This window comes from Protopterus annectens, chromosome 3.part0, assembly GCF_019279795.1.
Source record: "Protopterus annectens isolate FY-2018-M chromosome 3.part0, PAN1.0, whole genome shotgun sequence".
NCBI classification, from domain to species: domain Eukaryota; kingdom Metazoa; phylum Chordata; order Ceratodontiformes; family Protopteridae; genus Protopterus; species Protopterus annectens.
The window spans coordinates 174890311-174911776 of record NC_056731.1 but is presented as its reverse complement, the minus strand read 5'-3'; the positions used below and the strand labels follow the sequence as shown (position 1 = coordinate 174911776).

Sequence of the window (21466 nt, the reverse complement as noted above, 5' to 3'; positions counted from 1 at the left end):
AGTGCAAAGCAGGAACTTGAAAGACGAGTCGCGGGACTCGCTGAGTCGGAGTAGTCTGAACTGTGACTGTGAGACAGTAAAAAAAAAAATAACAAACAAGAAAGTATTTTTTTCTTTTTTTTGTTGAGGGGGCTGCAGTCCGGCAGTCTCATGCCACGAGCCACCCCTGCACCAAGCACTGAATCATGATACTGTTATCAATATGTAGGAGAAGAGCTTTCCTGGTTTGTTGCTTAACAAATGCATTATTTTGTATAGAGATGACCCACCATATTTCAGGCCCTTAACCAAGTCTTGAAATGTCTGTCTCTTTTTTTACCAACCTCTTTTCTATCAACCCTGGTGACATACAATGATGTTATCAACAAAAAGCAAAATTATCCTAAGCCTTCTGCACGGTGACCTAAAAAGCCACTGAAGAGAGCAGACCTCCACATTTCCCACTTTTGTACCTAACAATTTTCCATTGTTTCATCTGAATGAAATCTATGTAATCATATATGTTTAGTGTTTTGCCTAGTCTGTCTCCCTATGGTCCTTTCTAAGTCTGTTTAATTTACCTACTAGTCTTTTTATATGGCACTGTGTCAAAATTCACATAGAGTCAAGCCTGGCAGTTACCCTGCCAAGCAAGTCTATTTCTTCATGAAGACCAAAGAAGCACTAAGTTCCTAATGAATGATCTAAAATATAATATTTTTCTTTTACCTGTATAATTCCACAAGGCACAACCCTCTTTCCCGAGGCAATCTGGGTGTCCAGAGTCACACAGTAGACAAGTCGGGGGTTGAAGGACTCAGACTATGGACTACAAGATTAAGATCATTAGCAGCTCATAACATACAGCTTTCCCAGTAATGACTAAAAAGCACTAAAGTTTAGATAGTTCAAATCTATAACATGCTTTTATGTAGCACAAAGGCTGCCTAGTCAAATAAATCTGCATATTGTGAAAATATGCTGCTTTTGTGCATCTACTCTTTGCTTTCAGGGCCTTTAAAAAGTTTTCCTAAAGAAATAATTCCATATTTTTCATTTATTAGTTTATGCTCTGTCTCGCTTTCCCACATGTCTGAAGGACATCATAAAAGGTACCTACCTCCCACAATTTATTTTAAAATGTATAATAATAGCATTAGCTGTTCTCATGTTGATTCTATAAGTATTTTAGGATGAAATCCATCTGGCTGCATTCCCCTGTGCACATCACTTTACTTTTTTGCAGGGCCCTTTCCTATGAGAACAGACTGAGATCATTCTTGTTGCCCTAAAGATTACAGTAGGCTGATTTTAATAAATACTCCTACCTTACTTTCAAAAGTACTAAATAAAAACTCTCATCTAGTAGTTTTGCTTTCTGTCCATACTTTTCTACCCAGCCTTCTGCCAAATTTTGCCTTCACTGCCAACTAGTCTTATTGCATCTTTTCTGTATGAAATACATAGATTCATTCCTAGTGGAAATTATTTAGTTCATTTTGCGTTTAATTGTTTGATTTCCCTAAATGTAGTCTTCTGTTTTAATTAGTATAATTCTTTGTATTCTTCCTTTTATGTTTCTTTATATTTATAAAATGATATATATGTTGCTGCTGTCTTAAAAGCAAATTATAGTTATAGATGAGATACTTAAAATGTATTTCATTCGTTTTACATCAAATATACTATTCAAATGAGTGACAGTTTTCATCTGTTGTGTAAAACCAATACATTTGTTAAAATAAATGTTTCCTTCTTAATGTTTGTTGTTTTTCAAAATGTCATTTGCTCTTTATCAATATATTATTATTTAAGTAATCCAAGGCACTCAGGAAATGTAGCCAGCCACTGATAAATCAAATTCACAACTCTATTCAGCCAAAATAAGACAAAACATAAATACTCTCTATGAATAATACGTTTTCGTTTCAGCCTTCATCAGATGTGGACTGCTTTTCTCAAGGACCCTTATATACCTTTCATTTGCATACTAAATTACCAATTAATTATTTTTAAATGTTTCATTAAATGGTATTTAAATTAATTGGTAATTTAGTATGCAAATGAAAGGGTATATAAGGGTCCTTCAGAGAAGCAGTCCACATCTGATGAAGGCTGAAATGAAAATTGTTCATAGAGAGCATTTATGTTTTGTCTTATTTTGGCTGAATAAAGCTGTGAATTTAATTTATCAGTGGCTGGCTACATTTCCTGTGTGCCTTGCATTACTTAGTGGACTATCTGGTACCTTTGGTGTTTTTATTTTGATTTTTACATGTTATTATTTAACTCCATGACAGTCCTCATGGTTCTAGTGCAAACACAATATATCTGGAAGAATAAAGATGCCTCTTTATTAATGCTATTTTTTTGTTTGTTTGTTTTGATCAGAAAAAAATAACATAGATGTGCTTAACTCTACTTTAAAAAAATCTTTGTATGGAAGAAAACAAAAATAAATATAACAGTGATTCTTTTTATATCAGTTTGCACAGATTTGCAGTCCTGTCATGTGAAAAATCTGTCTCTTTACCAAGGCATCAAGAAGCTAAATTTGCCGCTGCCTTTAGATGAAGTTACATGGAAATTGACAGCTCCAGAAGAGTGCAGTGTAGAGCTCACATCTAGGCATCTTAAGCTGCATCAGCACACAAAAGAAAAGCCCTGTTCAAATACCCGCTATTATATGAGAAGCTTCATTGATGAACTGCAGCTCAAACCCAGCTTTGGGATTTTCTGCCCTAATGGATCAATTGAAAAGATTCAGGTGAAGAAAAATGCAACTGTTGTATTAAATACATTAGAAATAGTGAGTTCTGATGTATTTGCACATCATGACCTCAGTGTATCCTTCGTGCGACACCTTCAAGGTACGTTATTGCTTAAAATCAATTAAAATGCTTAAAATTCTGTTAAGTTTATTGAAACTATTTCTTGAAAATTTTTGGTAGATAGCAATCTGATCTTGAAAAAACAAATTCATTTGTAAAGTCTAAACTGTTTAATAACTGTTAGTCATCATTTATCTTTTAATTTCCTGGTTCTTACCTATGCAAGTCATCTATGTGCTTTGCCTTTGTATATGTAGGCCACTGCTTCCAGAAAACTTTAGAAGGTTTTACCATTGAGTACTAATATATTTTTGAGTCATCTGCATTTCTGCTGCACAGAAACAGTATCTCTAAACTTTTTACATATTCAGCAAAATCACGTTGTCTCTTTATCGTGTTTAAAGAATCTTGGTGTATTTTTTTCTACCTGTCACCACAAACTCTTCAGAGAGTATAATAATAATAATGCCATAATATAATACAATATAATATAATATATCTGCTTGCTAGGTGTATTTGTTATTCTGTCTACAGGCCCCTGTAGGGGTTTTATTATAAGGCCAGAAAATAACCAGTTTAAGATCCAGAAACAGCACAGTACATTTCATAGCTGTTTAACATATATCTGCCATTGCAAAGATGTGTAAATCAAACTTTTTCACTGACATCCTCAGCCTCAAATGAGGACTCTTTTGTCCACTGATCATGCTGCTACTGCCATACTAGGTATGAAAAACAGAGATGTGTGCCTGTGTTTTCATTTTTACCTCTGAACTCCCACTGCATACAGCAGAGGAATCCCTGTCATACCAAGAAGTAAGCATAGACGGAACAAAAAAGTGCCAGAAAGATAATAAAACATGAATATAATAAACTTGTAATGGTGATAACTCTTCAACATGTAAGGCAACAACGAAAATGTTCAATATAATCATTGAAAAATATGTAAATCAGATTATACCTAGTGGAGCACAAGAAAACACTAGCAATTAGTTGGCATATGAACTTCAATCTAACAGTAATAATTATTACTGGGTTTCTCTTGTATGTTGAGCAGAAAGTTAAAAAAAACTTTAATGGTTTAAAAGTTTTAATTAGTGGTCTAAACTTCATTGCAATGGCTGAGTAAAGCATAGTTTCAGGAAATAAAAATAATATATAAATTGTTTATGCTGGTTACAAGATAAACAGTATATCAATGCTAAGTATTATTCTGTACATAACCATTATTTAGTGGCATATTCAACATTTTCCATCAATTTCCTTTTCTTAAAACTCTACTTATAAACCATAATTTAGTGCAGTAAATATTTGATAAAAAATAGCATATATTTGATATGCACTGTTACATCATAACATTTCTCATGTTTTTTACATAGGAAGATCTGAAAAGATTATTAAGCTTCAGTAGAAGCATAATGTGCTGTTGCTAATTCTAAGATAAAGACTGTCACCAGTATGTGATGTGTCATTGAGGTAAATATGGATGTGCACTTTCTAGGCAAAATATCTAAGGAGAAGATTTCAGATGTTATCCACCTTCACTCACAATAGGCACAGATATGCATTCCTCATTTACAGATTCTGTAGACATGTGTGGTGTTTTTGATAACAAACATGGGGGTAGACTTCCAAGATAGCTGCACACTGATCAACATCTTAATTTCAGCTCCCCCAGTGTGAAAACCTAAACTGAGAGATTAGGGCCCATGCCTCCGCCAGTTTAAGTAAATCTGGTTATAAGCTAGTAAGTATACTGCCAAGTAGCCAGCAAAGAAGAAACTTAGAGTGCCCGAAAGAAAATCAGCTAGAAAAGGTGAAGAGAAAACACTGTCAGGGGAAGAATCCTGCAGCTGTTCAACAAAAAGAAATTTAAGCTCCAGCTTTGGTACAAGACATAACTTCCAGTAATCTAGAGAAAAAAATAAATCAAATGTGCTCAGAGCCCATTAAAAATTGAGTATATTAACTCAAATAAAGAAAAGGTTAGAAAAAAATGGCAGAAGCCAGCTGTTCAAATGAATTGATAAAACTACAAAAATCAGAGTTTGAAATGAAGAAATGGCTGGCTGGCTGAGTATGAGACTGCTCAAGAAGAGATGTTTATAAATGTAGTACAGTTAGAGGACAGAGCACCCAGGGAAAACCTGAACTTTTTTGCTGCACCAGATAAACTGGAATGAGTAGGCTGTATTAATTTTAAGGAAGTATATATAAGCAACTAGACTGGTATTCCACAGCAGGATTTTTAATTGAAAGGGAGTTTCATGTGTATGCTCCAAACCTAGCCATGGGAAACCAGCCAAGACCTGTATTAGTAAAGATGCAGTCAGACCAGCAGAAAGAGTTGATCCTGACAAAACTGTGGCAATGTGAATCATCAAACAGAAGGCATCTCATTCTTCTGATAGTAAAGCTCATAGAGATACATTGCCAGTGAAACCTTTTCCAGTGTTCCAAATGAAAAGGCTTGAGAGACAGAAAAAAGCATAGGAGTTAAGTAAAAGAATCAGGACTGCCATGGACTTGAACCAGAGTCTAGTGTTGGGAGACAGAGTTGAGCAGGAAGACCAGTAACACTGAAATTAGTGAATAAACATGACATTATAAAACATCAATCACATTTGTGAAATATGGCTGTACAAGAAAAGGTGGAAATGTTGAACTTTTGTTGACTTCATTAAACTTGTGAAGGACTGAAACACATATGCCCCACTTCATGTCATTAATGTTTGGAAGGATACTAAGGGGAACGGAAGGATTAGGAAAAAGGTAACTGTAAGTAACACAGTTTTTGTTATTACCATTATCTGTATAATAAATTGCATGTTATATAGTAAAGTATTTTCAGTTAGTTTTATATTTGATAAAGGTACTAATTTAAACAAGCACCTGTTTTCTTTTTTAGTTTTAAGAAATGTAGGCATTACATTATAAAAAGAGAAGAAAGGCTGGACAAAATTCATTTTTAAGTTAATAAGCTGCAGTCTTGGGCTGTTTGGCTAGGGAATGGCATGTAAAAGTGCACAGATCACATTTTATGTATACTTGATATGTTTTCCCTTACTTTTACATAGGTGAATGTCTGGATTAAGGCCCTTAGCTTTATCTGCTAACAAATTATTAGAGTAAGCAAGTAAATTAGAGAACACTAAATGTCCAAGGTGAGTTGAGAAGTCTGCGGCTCTCGGCAGCTGTTCATTTTATTCTTACATTTCCATGCAGATGAGCTAGTTACAGGGGCAGGCAGTAAAAGCCAGAACACTTTGTTAAGGCTAAATGTTAATGTTTTCTTAAAGCATACAAGCTGATTTTCACATGTGGGAGAGGAATAAATATGCAATGAGTACTGACAGCAATTAATGTAAAGTAGGAGTGCAGGCTGTAACATTGTTTTAGCATGGATAACCTTAATTTAGGTTAGGTAATGCCTGTGTGTGGAACTGTTGATTTGGGACAATTCCTCCTATCAATAGGGTTAAACTTCATTATTAGAAGATGTTCATAGTTCAGTGTTTTTGCTTTAAGTTAATAAGTTATATGTGTGCTCTATGGGAGTGTTTAGTTTTTGTTTTTTTGACATAAGTTAAAATGGAGATGACAATAAACAGCTGTATAAAAGATCAACCTGCCGAACCTCAATAAGTGCATGTAACCCAAAAGCTGGAAAGTGACATTTAAAAAAACAGTCATATGTAATAGGTGAAAATAATCCTTTCTTCATCAAATTCATATGCTCACTTCTTTCCAAACATGTCTCCTGTAGCATTTCACAAACTCTGTGGAGAAATGGAAAAAGATCTGTGCAGTTGCCATTTCTAAGTTTTTTTTTTATTCTGTGCAGTTGCTATACTAGTTTGTATTTGGTTCTCCTGTAGCATTGCTATTAGAACCTTCATAATGGCAACTCTGGCCATATTATTTTGGAAATTGAATGGTATCACAGGTGTAGACAAAAAGGAAAGCATATTGAATTATATTAAGAAATGCAGAGTGCAAATAGCAATGCCACAGGAGAACCAACTGCAAACTAGTACTATTGTGATAAATTATCATTTGCAAAATACCAATATATTAAAACTGTCTTAGCTTTTGAAATGTTACCTGAGAACCAGAAATTAATGGCATAAACATACTTTGGTTTTCAATGGACATCCATTAAAATTTAAAATATTTTTTCAAGGAATGGACAAGCATATTCCACCTGCTTTCCAAACCATGTCTTTTCAGGCCATTTCCATGGGATTAAAGGAGTATTAGGTGGTGATTTCTACCTGCTTGACATTCATGATGCAGCTCTACTTCCCTTTCAGTACCTTGACCTATGCCTGGACAACATGCACATGACGTGGTCCAGTCCTTCATTCTCCAAATTCCAGACAACAATGATGCAACACCCTCAGTACTATAGAATGATCTTGTTATGATAGAAGTGCAGGACCCTCATACTATACAATATCTGTGAACATTAACTGTATTCATCTGGAATACCTGCACTATAAACATTGGGTCAGTTAATGTAGGTCAGCCTCTTATGATGTATTTATGAATCTGAAACAGGAATACACTGATAGTGTATTTAGGTTGCTCATTATGCACCATCATGTCATCCAGAACAATTAGTATCTGTATTTCGAAATTAATGCCTAAGTCTTTAGACTTTGCTGGAAAAGGTACTATACTTCATGGGTTAGCATCAACATAAAGAACTGATGTGTGTCTGAAAAGATCGTGGTTTCCCATTAAATGAAATTTGAGGACTATCTGTGGTCCCTTTTCATGTGCATATTTAATGGGCGCTTTTCTGGAGATTCATTGTAACCATGTATGTGCTTTATTTCTCCCATGTCTTAATTTTGTTCAGCTAACTTCTTCTTGGCAAGCTTAAGTAAGTACATGTATTGCCAAAGGTATTTTTCTTTGTTTATTGTAAACAATTTTCACATCAGCAGCTCCAAGTATTCTTGTGAGTGGTGGTTTTGTATAACTGTTCAGTGTAAGATGATCTGGTTACAGAAATGGAATTCTGGAATTTGTTTTCCTTAAGTAAACAGTAATCTTGCTACTAAGAACAAAAAAAAAAGAAAAGAAATGCCAGTAATGGCAGCCATTTACTCAAGGGCATAGCCTGATTAATCACTTACTTTTACAAGTTGGATTTCAAAGCTTATTTTCAAATTTGGTATAATTTGTAAAACCATGTATTTGTTTGGAAGAAAACATGCATCTCCTTCCTTTATTATATTCACTGTGACTAAAGTTATTTTTTACATATTAAGGTACTTTAAATTTGAGATTATAGGACATTACATCAGTGTGCACATCCATCATGATGAAGCAGATCAATGCCATCACATCAACAACATACTTACTGAAAAAAAATGAAACAACCAACCAATCAAAAACAGAAGTCTTGCTCCTTGCAATCCTTTAATTAAAACCCTTGCAGTACCTTCAGTTATGAATTGTCTGAATAGTGATGCTGTTAGAGAAAGGGTTTTTCATAAGGTAACGTGTGGTTTAGGGTTGGGGTTAGGGTAAGCGGACATGAGTAAGGGTGGGCAAAAAGCATTTTGTGAAAATCCATGGGGAAAAAGTTTCGCCAAAGGGGTGACAGTGGAGTTTGTAATTACAGGCTCCTAGCCAAAAGTCTAGAAAACTATTTCTGACCTCTTTTTGCAGGTAAGCATTATGACATTCCAAAGAGAGCACTCAGTCTCCTTTGGATAGAAAGGGGGGGGGGGTAGTTTAAGGTTTATTCTACAGAAGGATGACTCTGGGCTAAAGGTATTGTGGGTGTTAAGTTTAATGTTTTGTTTTTACATTAAAAGAAGGCTGAATAATATCATTTGGTATTGTAGATCCTCCTCAGTGGCAGTGTCTGCATCCCTACATTACCTGAATTTGGGGGAGGGGAAGAGAATGGCTTCAGGCTTTTAGGTTGATAGGACAGTTCCCTGCAGGGCAGATAGATGGTGATAAAATGCTGAATTGCTGTTTAGCTGCATAGACACAGTGGGAAAATTCACTGTGGGCAGAATGAGCCATGCATCACCATACACACAGCTGGCACAACCATATGCAGGGAGGGACATCATGCATATTTCTCCAGCAACATGTCCACAGCCTTAAGAATGTCCTTAAGGACAGTATTACACACCATACTTAATCTGTGGTGTCACTCTGAATATATAACATCAGAAGAGACCTACATACTATGTCCCAGGCAAGTACTGATGTATGGGACGTATGGCACTTGACAAGTAGGATCCCTATTTAACACAAGTATAGAAACAATGACATTGAGTTTAGGAGCGTCTCCCATAGGAAATGCTCTTTGGGGGAGACTGAAAAATTCCTTCTGTTTTCTTGGAAAATAGTCTCTACAGTAACTGATTGTTCCTGAGTTAGGTTCTCAGCACCTTGAAGCACTAATGGCAGGATCAACCAGGATAGCTGCTCCTCTGACGTTTATGCCTGCTACAGTCTGCTTTGGAAGGAAAGGGACAAATGAGTATTTGACCAAACATAATGGCCTCAGCTGGGGATGGAGGGGGAGGTCTTCCTTATACATACTTTTGAAGACTGGCTTTAAAATGAAGGGAGATTCTCAATGCTGTGGAAGAGCTTGACATTTAGGTGTTAGTCCTGTCATCAAATTTTCCTGTGATGCAGGAGAAAAGGGCATAGTAGTCAAAGGATGAGGGAAATTTTCAGATGGAAAGCTGGCAGAGGTAACTAAAGTGTGGGTGCATGAACATACCAGGAAAGGGCCACGCTGAAAGAAAAAAAGCATGTCCTAAGGTGCTGTGATAACTTTAGAATGTCCCATCTGTCTTACATATTAGTGAAAAACTATGCTGACCAATATACCAGCACTTGAAAAACAGACAGCTGTGAAGCACACACTTGCCCACCAGGCACTGGTAAGATTGACATCAAGTATACTGATTTCTGTAAACTCAACATGAGAGTGCAGGGACTGTTGAACCAGTGCCATCAATGCTGACACCTGATGGATGTTGTATTGGGGGATTCAAAGGCTGGTTATGAACATCGGAAGCAAGGGCAATTTGAGTCTGGCTCCTGCTAAATGTCTAGGCCTTAAACTGTTTTATGACAGCTTTGTCATCATTTATCTTAAGATATTCTAATGTACCCCTTACTGGAGAAGGGGAGATCAAAGTAGGTGCCTTCAAAAAACATGGTTGCAAGCTGGTATCTTGTCCCAAGAAAAACACAGATTCCAAGAAATGTAAAGGATTGTTGGTCACAGCCAGAGGTGACTCAGACGCAAGTACTATGGAGTTAAAATTCAGTCCTTTCTTTTGTCCCACTACAAATTTACTTTTTCAGTCCCATTAATGAATGAGCATACATGCATCAGGCGAGTTGTGGTATGTCCAGACACAGAATAAACTGCTTGGCATTTTGAATAGGATGGCTTTGCAGTCTTAGATGAGGCAAACGTAAGTTTCTGGTCCAACGTTTGGAGTGCCTGCAAAGTTAAATACTTTTTCAATGCTTTCCTGCAACATCATATACCGGCATCCTTAAATCTTTTACCAATGGGGCACTCTTGGGTGTCACAAACTGTCACATGTGATACTAAGTAAGTAGAAAATTAACTTCCTATCAGTGGATGTTTTGTGTTGCAAGAGCATTTATGAAGCTGCTATTGTTGACTGGGTAGAAACCTACCAAAACAGCTAAAGAGAGAGAGAGAAACAAAAAATTGTGAAAATGAGGGAAATAAAGGATGAAAGATTCTGCAACACAAGATGAGGCATTGACAAAAATGAGAAAAATACAAAAAAGGTTCTTCAACAGCAGGTAAAGTATTGAAGAAAAGAGTGAGACAAAAATAAAATAGTAGTTTGCCAAAATCATTAATTAGCAACTTCAGTTCTTGCAGACAGTATACCTGAAAGTTTTTCCTGGTGGGAAAGATCTAGAGAGGTATGTTAGCTTAATGCATTCTGTGGCTGGCGAGTTGGGTTCACAACTTGTGAAAGTTTTGCATGTCGAATGTACCAGTGATACCTAGTTCTTCCTGCAACCAGAGCTCTTCCATGTCTGAGGTAATGTTTTACAAGTATATGTCCCACTGTTTAGCTCCAACTAACATCATCTGCTTAACTGATATTATGTTTAGCTTTGTGCTGTATTGACAGTTACGTGTTGCCTGTGTGTTTTATCTGCCTGCTGCACTGCAGCATGAGCTTATTGCATGGTTTGTAGGCATTCACATCTTGCTGGCAGTGTTTGCATCTTCTAGTTTTTAGATGGGAACCTTTTAAGCTTCGACTAACTGTCCCTACTTGTTTGCTTTTGCAGCTGTGAATTGATACTTGGTTTGGTTTGTTGTCTAGAAGTTGTATCTTTTCTGCTCTAGTGGGTCTTCTTAGCCCTGCAGTTCTGATTATCTTCTTGGCTTTTCCCTGGTAAACTATTATATGCATTCTCCCTTAAAAATCTCTTCTTGGTGCTTTTGTTTCACTCCAAACTGCTCTGTGAAGTGCAGTAGATTCCTTGGTGTCTTCTGCACTGGATTATTTTATTACATTGAGTAACTTTCTAATAGCATGAACTGCATCTGTGGAAGTTATAGCGACATCGGCGTGATACTTCTGCATGCATATTCACTTGTTTGGATGCCATTTTATGAACCTTTAGTTTTTATTAGTTAGTCAGTAATTATTGTGTTATCTGGTAAAACCTCCTCTGCAGCCCTAGTTCACAACAGTGCTCAGGAGATAAGTGTCTGTATTTGCAGATTGATGCTTAGTAATCTAACCAGTGACAAATCACATTTCACAGTTTAGGCACCTAATTGTGCCTCATTAAGTCAGCGTTGCTTGTAGCAATTTATTAGTGTACATTGCTGGTTTCAGCACTTGCCATTTTATCAGTAATGATTTTATTGGTAATTTAGAAATTTTTATCAGTGTTGATCTGCCTTTTTTGTTTATTGTCAATTAATTGTATTTTTTTTTAATTAAGGTTCACTTTTCAACTTGTTATAGTATTACCTGAGATTTTTTTCTAATAATTCAGCTATTTATTTCTAATAATTCAGCCATTTATTGAATGTATTCATTGCGATACGGTTATTTGCTTTCTACTGCTCCATTTTTACTGTCATAAATGTATCTATAATTTAAAAACTAGACTAGCAGTTACTGGGTAAATCCTATCCAAAATTTAGTATTTGTCTGGCTAAGATAAGAACTCATAGTTGGTATTCAGCTTTATCAGCTCACACCAGCTACTGTTGGATCTTGAATGGAACTGGCAGGGCTAGCTTTGGCTCCTTCCAGGGGTGTCTTTTAAGCAGAACAGCCCAATTCCTGTTTCTGTGTGTCTCAATCTTACTGTAGAGACATCCTCGTACTTTAGAGGATTTTTCTCTCTCTATCTCATGCCAAGGTACCTCCTGCTATTCACAGGCTACTAAATGGGACCTGCCATCTATCAGCCCCATTGCACCCTTATTTAATAGAGTTAGAACTTAAATCTTACTTCTTGCATGATTTTGATGTTGCATTGTGGAAAGCTGGGACATGGGCTTGGGATAACTTTCGCTTTTAGACCTGTGTTTGGAATCAGATAGATTCTTTGCATGATGGACTTCCATCTGGTTATATATTTGTTCCAGGAATAGAATGGGCTCTTTCTGAATTACTGTAAAAGTACAACTTTAGTCGTCTTCCAAGAGTTCATGGACTTCACTGTCTCATTGCCTAAACTGGGTTATTTTTGCTGACTTCAGACAAATGTCTCATTATAAACCAGTTGCCCTAGATAGTGAGATTCAGTTATAAAGACATATGGCTTCATTCAGGTTCTTACTTCTGCCCTCGGTGAAAATTCTGACTTGATGGTAGAGCCACTCCTAATCTGACCATCATCTGTTCTGTTCCAACATAAAGCTCTCTATTTCAGTTGCCCAGTCATGATGAGCTGGTTAGATACTGGAAAGTCAGTTGTGTCACAAATACTGACTCTAATGCTTGACCTCTGGATTGTACTGCTGATTATCCGTAGAAATGGTGATAGTCTATAGCCAGGCTGTTACAAATGCTGTAGGTCAGATCTTTAGATCTGAATTCTGAGGAACGCAGGATCTAGGTTAAATCTGCTCCAGAATAAACTTAGGTTCAGTGGCATATATGTCATTAATAGTTAGAAATTTCACAACAACAAGGTTATATTTCTCAGAGAGATTTCTGCCACACCTAATAGACCATAAAATATTTACCCTTTTAGCTGATGAACTACAAAGTTAAATCAGCCTAATTTATTGGAAGGCCTTTCTGCTTCAGAATGTGAGGCTGGTATTCAATTTGTTTTCTTTGAGAGGGTTGACCAGATTGGCCCGGACTGGACTTGAAACTTCCTGGTTGATACCCTTTGGGCTGAGTGTTGATCATTCATAAAGGTTCTTCTACTAGCATTCAGCTCAGGCCATGGGTTTTATTACTTGTATGTAACTTACTGCTTGTGGATTGGCTCCATGTACAGCAAGGTTGTCTTTTTCATGCCAGATTAATCTTGTCCCAGTTATTTTCCATATTATACATTTATCAATGATGACTATTTTTCCAGCTCCAAAGCTAGCTATGAAAACAAAATCACCACTGATTTTAAGGACAGCCACAAAGCATTATGTAGTGATGTCCAGGATCTCAATGGCAACACCCAGATCTGCTCTGAGTTACAGCACAACGGCAGGAAAATTACAGAACCAACTGATATTGCCAACATTCTGGCATTTAGGTTCAGTGCTAACTTTACCCCCACCCCCTATAGGGCCATATCTATACAGGAAGAATGCAGAGTCCGTGTAATCATAATTATGCAGGGAAAAGCTCCACTCTCTAAAAAAAAAACACAGCATCCATGGGGACCGGACATCATCCCACACTGAATTTTAATTGAACTGGCTCCCTACCTAAGCACCATGTTAAATCATAGCCTCACATCAGGCTTTATGCCCACCGAATAGTGCACAGCAACATTTATTCCACTCTACAAAGGGGGAGCCACCACTGATCCTGGGAACTATCGTCCTATTAGCCTGATGAACCTGGTCTGCAAAGCCATGGAACGTATCATCATGGAACTCATAAACAAAGACATTGGTGACCTCCATACTCTAGACCCCACCCAGTTTGAGTTTGTGAAAGGCAGATCATGCTCCCTGAACCTGATTGACTTCTTTGAGGCAGTCAGCAAAGCTGTAGATGAGGATAAGGTGGTTCAGACAGCCTATCTTGACCTCGCCAAGGCTTTTGACACCATCCCCCATTCTGGAATTATAGATAAACTCACTAGACTAGGTATAAATCCCTACATCATAAGATGGGTTGCCAACTGGCTCACTAACAGAACCCACACTGCAAAAGTTGCAGACTCCAAATCTGACTTCAAACCAGGCCAAGTGGAGTATCACAGGGTTAGGTCCTGGGACCATTCCTGTTTGGTATCTACTTCTCTGAAGTACAGGCTAGCACAGAAGGCCTCTGGCTAACAAAGTTCACAGATGACTGCAAGCTGGGAAAAATAGTTGAGTCCTCAAATGATGTGGACATCCTGCAGAAGGGACTCACTGTGACAGATGCCTGGTGTCAGAGCTATGGCCTCAAGCTCGATGCTAAAAAGTGCATTGTCATCCCTTTGGTAAAAACTCTTTACCCATGAACCATCACATGGGCAACAGTCTACTTAATGCCAAATGTGTCATAAGAGACCTTGGGACCCAGGTGGACAGTAGTCTTTCCTTTGATAATCACATTGCCATAGTAGTCAGGAAGTCCATCTACATGGCACACCTCATTACGAAAGGGTTCTCATCCAGGAAAAAAGAGGTCATTGTTCCCCTCTGCTCAACATTCATTAGACCCATTATAGAGTACAATGCCCCTTTTGGAATGTACCTCACAAGACATCTGCAGCAGCTGGAAAGGCCACAGAAGTACCTCACAAAGAGGATTACTGGCCTCAAACAGATGCCCTACATCATAGGCACTGGAACCATAGAGCGAGGGGGAGGGAGCATCCTCCTACTTTTACAGCTGTAAGAACTATAGGTGGACTCCTGCGTGCATTGCATGCTAACATGAAATTCAAACATGAAAGTGCGTGGAAATAGATTCCACATCAAGCCTCTGCTGCCAAAGACATGAAATTCAAACACAGAAAAGTGCGCGGAAATGGATTTCACATCAAGCCTCTGTTGCCAGAGATACAGTAAGGAAATATTTTTCCCCTAGGCTCCATTTATGCACTGGAAGGAAGCTCTTTCACAGTAAGGAGAGAGATTTTATGTGTTTTGGTTATGTGCTGGAAAGGAAGCTCCGTTTTTGGTTATGCAGGTTTAGAGGTAGCTCTGTTTTACTTGTTAAGCACTGTTTGTGTGGTCCTTTGCACTTGTTAAGCACCTGAGCTTGACAGATGGGGAAAAGAGTTAATGCAAATCATGTTCCTCACATTTTCAGATGAATAATACCAATAGCTGAAACATGGCTCTCAAATACTGCACAGAATTTGCAATGTTTGCTGTTCCCAGTAGCCCTCAAACTTCCATCTTCAACCAGGAAACTCATAGCATGTTTAAAATAAATTACTTTACGTTTCTATATGCTTAACACAGAATGCATTCCGTTCCATTTCAGTGTGGAAGGGAGAAAACAGACTTAAAACTTGTAATGAAGGCCACTTACGAGGTGAATCTCTCCTCATCTAATCTGAGGAGTTGTGGCAAATAAAATAATGTTACAATAGCTAAATACCCTAAAGAAAAAAAAATGCGTGCTGATCGAAAGCTTGCCATTTTATTAGCTTTCTACCTTAATATAGGTAATTTAAAAAATTCCCTTAATTTGGACATCCAGTCGTCATTACCTCTGGCATGATTCTAGGTAAAACACGTTATAACAATATGTTTAAGTTGAAGGGTTGGCTTCCAGAGGAATGTGCATTTTTTTTTAGATTGTCATGTTTTAGAGTGTAGATTTGGCAAAGTTTGTCATAGTTCACTAGTACAGCAAATTTGCGTTACTGTGTTTTGTAGACGTTTGAATGGGTGTTTCGTTGCTGTTCCCATCTTTTCAGATTTTAATAGTGAATTAACCTTAAAGTTTTAATGAGTTAACTTACATCCTGTTGCATAAGATGCACATAAACAGATACATAGTATAGAGCAGTAGTGGCTTACTTTTGCTGTGTTTGACTGGAAAGTTGTTTACTGCACCATGCAAGTTAACAAAACTAATGTAAAGGGTGTTTATATACTCACGTGGCTGAGTGATAAGTAAATCATGTCTCAGACTTTATTGTTGCAGCATTTTTTTAAAGAAAGGGAGTCACAATTTTGCTTGAAAATGTTTGTGTTTGGTTGAGATTGTGTTATGTTATTGCAAATTACTGTCTACTCAGATTTGCCGTTGCAGTTTATGAAGTTAGAATTTGGTTGGTATTTGTAGTAATATGTAATTTAATTTTTTTAGGTTTGCCCTTGGAAAAAAAATGAAAGTGGATTTCGAATGCAAATACAGTGCAACACTTTTGAGATCTGTAGCAGTAAAGGGGCGGGGGTAACAAAATGATCACCAAGCATACGTATCTTGAACAGAAGTTCTATTAAAATTCTCACTACCATACCTCTCAACTGTTCCTGATTTTGACTCAGATTTTAGCTCTGACTTTCATAATTCCTGCTGTGACTGGTGACTTTTGGAAAAATATGGTCTATTGCTGTTAATAATTATAAACCTCTTTTACTTCAAAAATGTATATTAATTCACATTTGATTTATTCTGCCAGTGCCTCAGGTTAATAGTGATATTTTAAAAGTGTCCCTGACTCAATGAGATGTATGTACACCATTTTTAAAATTCTGAGGGAAAGCACCATTATGGCTGTGTGGCTTACTTGGACATCTGACATAGATGACCCTGGTTTGGCTAGTAGCCTGGAGAAACCAGCGTGGAACAAAGGAAATGAGTGACAAGGGATTGCCTGCTTCCTCTCTTGGGGTGGGGGTGGATGTGCTGGAAAGACATGTTATTGCTCTGTAGTCAGGGAATACTGGAGATCGGGGTGTTGAGCACAGCTAGGGCAGTTGTGCGGGTAGGTTATGTCATCTTAAAGACAGGGTGTTAACCCTTGCAGTTTCCTCTTGTAAGTCCACATTTGGTTCATGTACATGTCAACACACCCTACAAGTGAGGGCCTTTACCTCAACCTGTTCTCTCAGTATTTCTCTATATCTGTACTACTCTCAGTCATGGAATGTTCATATCCCATGTGATGATATGAGGCAGTGCCAGCTGTGCCAGTTTAACAGAGGTCCATTCCACTTGTTAAGCAGAGGTCCATTGCACTTGTCTAGCAGAGGTCCATTGCACTTGTCTAGCAGAGGTCCATTGCACTTGTCTATCCGTTGCACTGGTCTAGCAGAGGTCCTTTGCACTTGTTAAAAGTGTAAGTGTGTGTGTGTCGTAGTCACTTATGGCTGCTGTTTAAGGATTACTCAGGCTCAAACCCTGTTCCTTAGGTACAGCAGCCTGCATTCTCTACCCACACCACCAATTCTGATCCAGAGAGTTTGATATGTCCCTCTTAAAATTTGTGGTTTTCTGGCAAATCATTGAGAATGGAATTCACTAAATAATGATAGCCCTTTAAGTTCAAGTCTTCCTATCTTTTTTGGAACACATGGTAACACAAAACACTATTTTAACAACATTCTGAGATTATACAAGCAATATTTAAAACGTGTCTCTGGTTTTGGGCCTTTGTCCTCCCCCAAACAAATAAAATTTGGCTTTTTCCAGATGTCTTCTGCTGTGAAATTGAGAGCTTCAGTTGTGTCAAGTGGATGGTGCAGTGGTAGTGCTGTCACCTCACTGCAAGAAGTTTTTGATTTGAATCTTGGCTGGGGTGCCTTCTATGTGGAGTCTGTATATCCTCCCTCTGTTTGTGTGGGTTTCCTCTGGATACTGTGGTTTCCTCCCATGTTACAAAGACGTGTGCCTGGAGCATTTCTCCCTGGGCCTCTGCTGAAAAGTGTCTTTGTTCCAAGCTGGACTTTCCTGGTAAACAAATGTTAAATAATTGAAATTTTTTTCTAACTTCAGGGGAAGAGAAGTTTAGTGCTGCTTATTTTGAGTCTGTTTGCATTGTTAGTAGCACAACAGGTAGTACTTTTGTTGCAAAAGGCTGTGGGTTCTATTCCCACAGTGTTGTGGTAGTAAATAGTTGTAATAAATTGCCCTTTTTAGATCACTAAGTGCTCCTCTCACCCTCTGCCCCCCCCCGTCTTCAACAGCTTCCAGCGCCTATGACCTGCATTGACAGTCTCAAAAAACTGCACCTTTACTCCATAGCATATCATCTACGCTGAGGTGATCTCTGCCTAACATATAAAGCTATGTCAAACCCAGAGCTGTTGGACATGTTACACCTAAAGAAATCTCAATCCCTCCGAGCTACATGCTCTAGGGACTTAAACCTTGTCACCACAATAAACAGGACATGCTGGGAGGGATAGATTCCTGTCCCAAAGACTTCCCATACTCTGGAATAAGCTACCCATCTATGTCAAGCAAAGTTCCTCATTAGCACTCTTCAAGAAAAATCTTGATGAGTGGATGAGAAATAGGAAATACACCCCGAGGATCACTTCTGTGGCTCTGCTCAATATGGGGACAGGAAAATAGCTTTCTTGGGTGGCATAAGCCAGGGAACTTTGTTGGCTGGGCTTACTTAGGCCAATAGCCTAGTACCTACCTACGAACCTATGAACTGTGATGAAAGAGGCTTTAATTATGCCATTCCTCAAAAAAACTTATATTGATGTGCACAGCATAGATCTGTCCACTCTTCCTCTAACCTGCCATTTATATGTAAAGTTAGTTGCAAAGTACTTTATATTTAACCTTTACCTTTTTCTTCTGATTCCAGGGCTTCTTTAGTCCTAACTGTTGTCAGTTCAGAACTCATTAGAGTGCTGAGACTACCCTCACTAGGACGGCTAACAACATCTTAATGCATGAGGGATTGCTACTGCTCACCACAGAACTCTGACTGACTGCTTGCATTCACACTGTTTTTATTTGGTTGCTGTCCTGTATTGGTTTTCTGCTTAACTCACAGGATGCACATGGAAGGAAAACTTAGGTGCATATTCTTCCTCAGCTCTTTCTCTCTTTCTCTCTGTGCAGTGAGGATCTGCAAGGCTCCATCTTGGCCCCATTGTTGTTCACTATCTGTATGTTGGTATTATTCTTATGCATTTGAGAGCCAGTTTTAACTCTCCTTTCCTCAAAAATATATGATCTTTAATCTGTTAAAGGCCATTTAGATGTCATCCTTTTTGTGGTTGAGAAATCCATTTAACTTGATCAAGCCTATAGTGCCATTTTGTATACCTCCAGTTCACACCCATAGATCTTTATGCCGTTCAGACCTTTTTTGGGTCTGGCGTCTTTAACTAAGGAACTTACCAGCTAATAATAGGCAGTATTAGAAAGGATAAGGACTTATTGACAAAAATTATGTCAAGTTTGTTACTCTAGGATGTCTTACTGTAGAGAAATTGATCATTGTCACTTATTATGCATATTTTCATATTTATGTTCATATTTTCATACCGGAGAGCCCTACATAATATTGAGGGGTATGGTGTGATATGCCATGTTGGAGATGGGTCTTTTGTATCTCACTATACCTGAGATTTTGTTAGTTGTTTATTAGTAATTATGAAAATAAATAATGTTTAAATATATACTTAATACTTCAAAAAACAAGCGACTTACAAACTGTCGCATGACATCAGGTGAAACCTCACATTTTGTTGAAGGAGACTGGCTTTGATATTTGCACTGTAAGTTGCACATCTTGAGCAATATTCTAGTGTTAGTTATAGTGATAGTTATAGAATTAAGCATGTTTCATATTTCTGTAAATATCTCAGTAAACATGCAGTCATAGAGGAATTTCTTGTCATATGAAAGCTTATGTCTGGTTAACAAAAATGTTCTAACAATATGTCTAGGTTGTGCAATTTCCAAGATATAACAATTTGTGAAAGTATAGCAAAAATATAATTTGGGTTTTGTGAGCATTATAATATATCATAGTGTTTTTGGCAAGACTATAAATGCACTGACTGTTATTGTAGAGAATCCTTACTGATAATATTGCTATGTGTACTGTTGTAGTAACTTTTATTGTTCACAAAATATTTACATTTGATGTCCTTCAAGAATGCAACTGCAGTCCTAACATATGGGTTGTCCTGCCTCAGGCAGCCCTCGGTCGGCCGGATTCCAAAGTCTGGGTCTGACGTTGGCTGATGTCGCCTCCTCCCTGACGTCAGAGCGGCTGGGGTATATAAGCATCAGCCGACGCCATCTTCCTCAGTCTTTCTTGCCACGCGGTGCCCGAAGCAGAAGCAGTTCACAAGTGCCGGTCGGTCAGCTCCTGTGTTTTACGTATCCGAAGTCATCAAAAAAGCTAAGTACCCTGTTGGGGATCTTTTTCTTGCCTCAGCCGATATCAGAAAAAACTGAAAAAGTTAATAACTGTTTGTCTTGTGGTAAACAAATACCTCATAAGGATTTCCATTCTTGCTGCCTTCCCTGCCTTGGCCCAGACCACGACGTCTCGGCCTGTGCTGCCTGTGCTTGCTTCAATGAGCGCACCCTCAGGCACCGGGCAGAGTTCGCTGAAGACTTTTTCGGCGACAAATTTTCCTATACCATGCCGTCGGAACAACTGACACCCCATATTTCCAAAAACGGAAGGACCGGGACCGGCATCCTCGGCCCGCGACTTCCACCGACACCACGACGAAACTTACCGCGAGTGCATCGGCCTCTTCTGAAGCGGTTGTTCTACTGCTCCGGACCGGCGACACCGCTTTACCGATCACTCCGGCCCTGGAGCCTACACCGGCGCCGGTGCCTGATTTTCCTCCAGATTCTGAAGTCCAAGATTTGCCTGAGACCATACCTGTGGACAAGGTTACTCCAGCACATGGAGCAGCTAGGCCCCCTATGTCTATATCTATCAAGGCCTACACACGTGCTAAGGCTGCTAGCCAGGCTAAGTCTTACCCTCCTAAAGTTCTGCCTCAGCCCACCTCTGATAAACAAATCATGTCTTTAGCTGCAGATTTAATTTCTTTAATCAGGGGTTCCCAGGCCCATCCTAAGAGAGGATCTCAGCCACCTTCTGACAAAAGCCCAGGGCTGAGCATACAGACACCCTTTCTTCAGACGAAGCCTCTGGTGATTCTATTCACTCAGATACCCAGGAAGAGTCCTTCCAGGCCTACGAGGATTCAGATGCGGAGGATTCTATCCCCTCTGCCTCTCCTCCTGAGGATATTTCTTTTGGGGAAGTTCTCCACTCCATGAGAGAACACTTTCAGTGGCAAGGCCAGGAATTCTCCGACTCCAGGAAACGGCTTCGTACCTTCCTTAAGAAACCCCAACACAGGCCTTTAGCTATCCCTCCAGTGCTAGATGTTCTGGATGATCTGTACTCAGATTCGAGTGCTTCTCCTGATTCTCTCCCCCCTGCTCCTGTCAAGCCAGACAGATACTACAGGGTTCCTGAAACTCACAAACATCTCTTTAAGGCCC

At 38.6% G+C, this 21466-nt stretch overlaps 1 protein-coding gene across 1 annotated transcript in view; it reads left to right on the top strand.

Annotated features, from left to right (window-relative positions):
• Nucleotides 1-21466, top strand: part of CDCP1 (CUB domain containing protein 1) — a 630505-nt gene that overhangs the window by 411908 nt on the left and 197131 nt on the right. The window contains exon 4 of the mRNA XM_044065523.1: nucleotides 2466-2849. Coding sequence (XP_043921458.1) covers nucleotides 2466-2849 — 384 coding nt within the window. The remainder of the gene's footprint in view (nucleotides 1-2465; nucleotides 2850-21466) is intronic.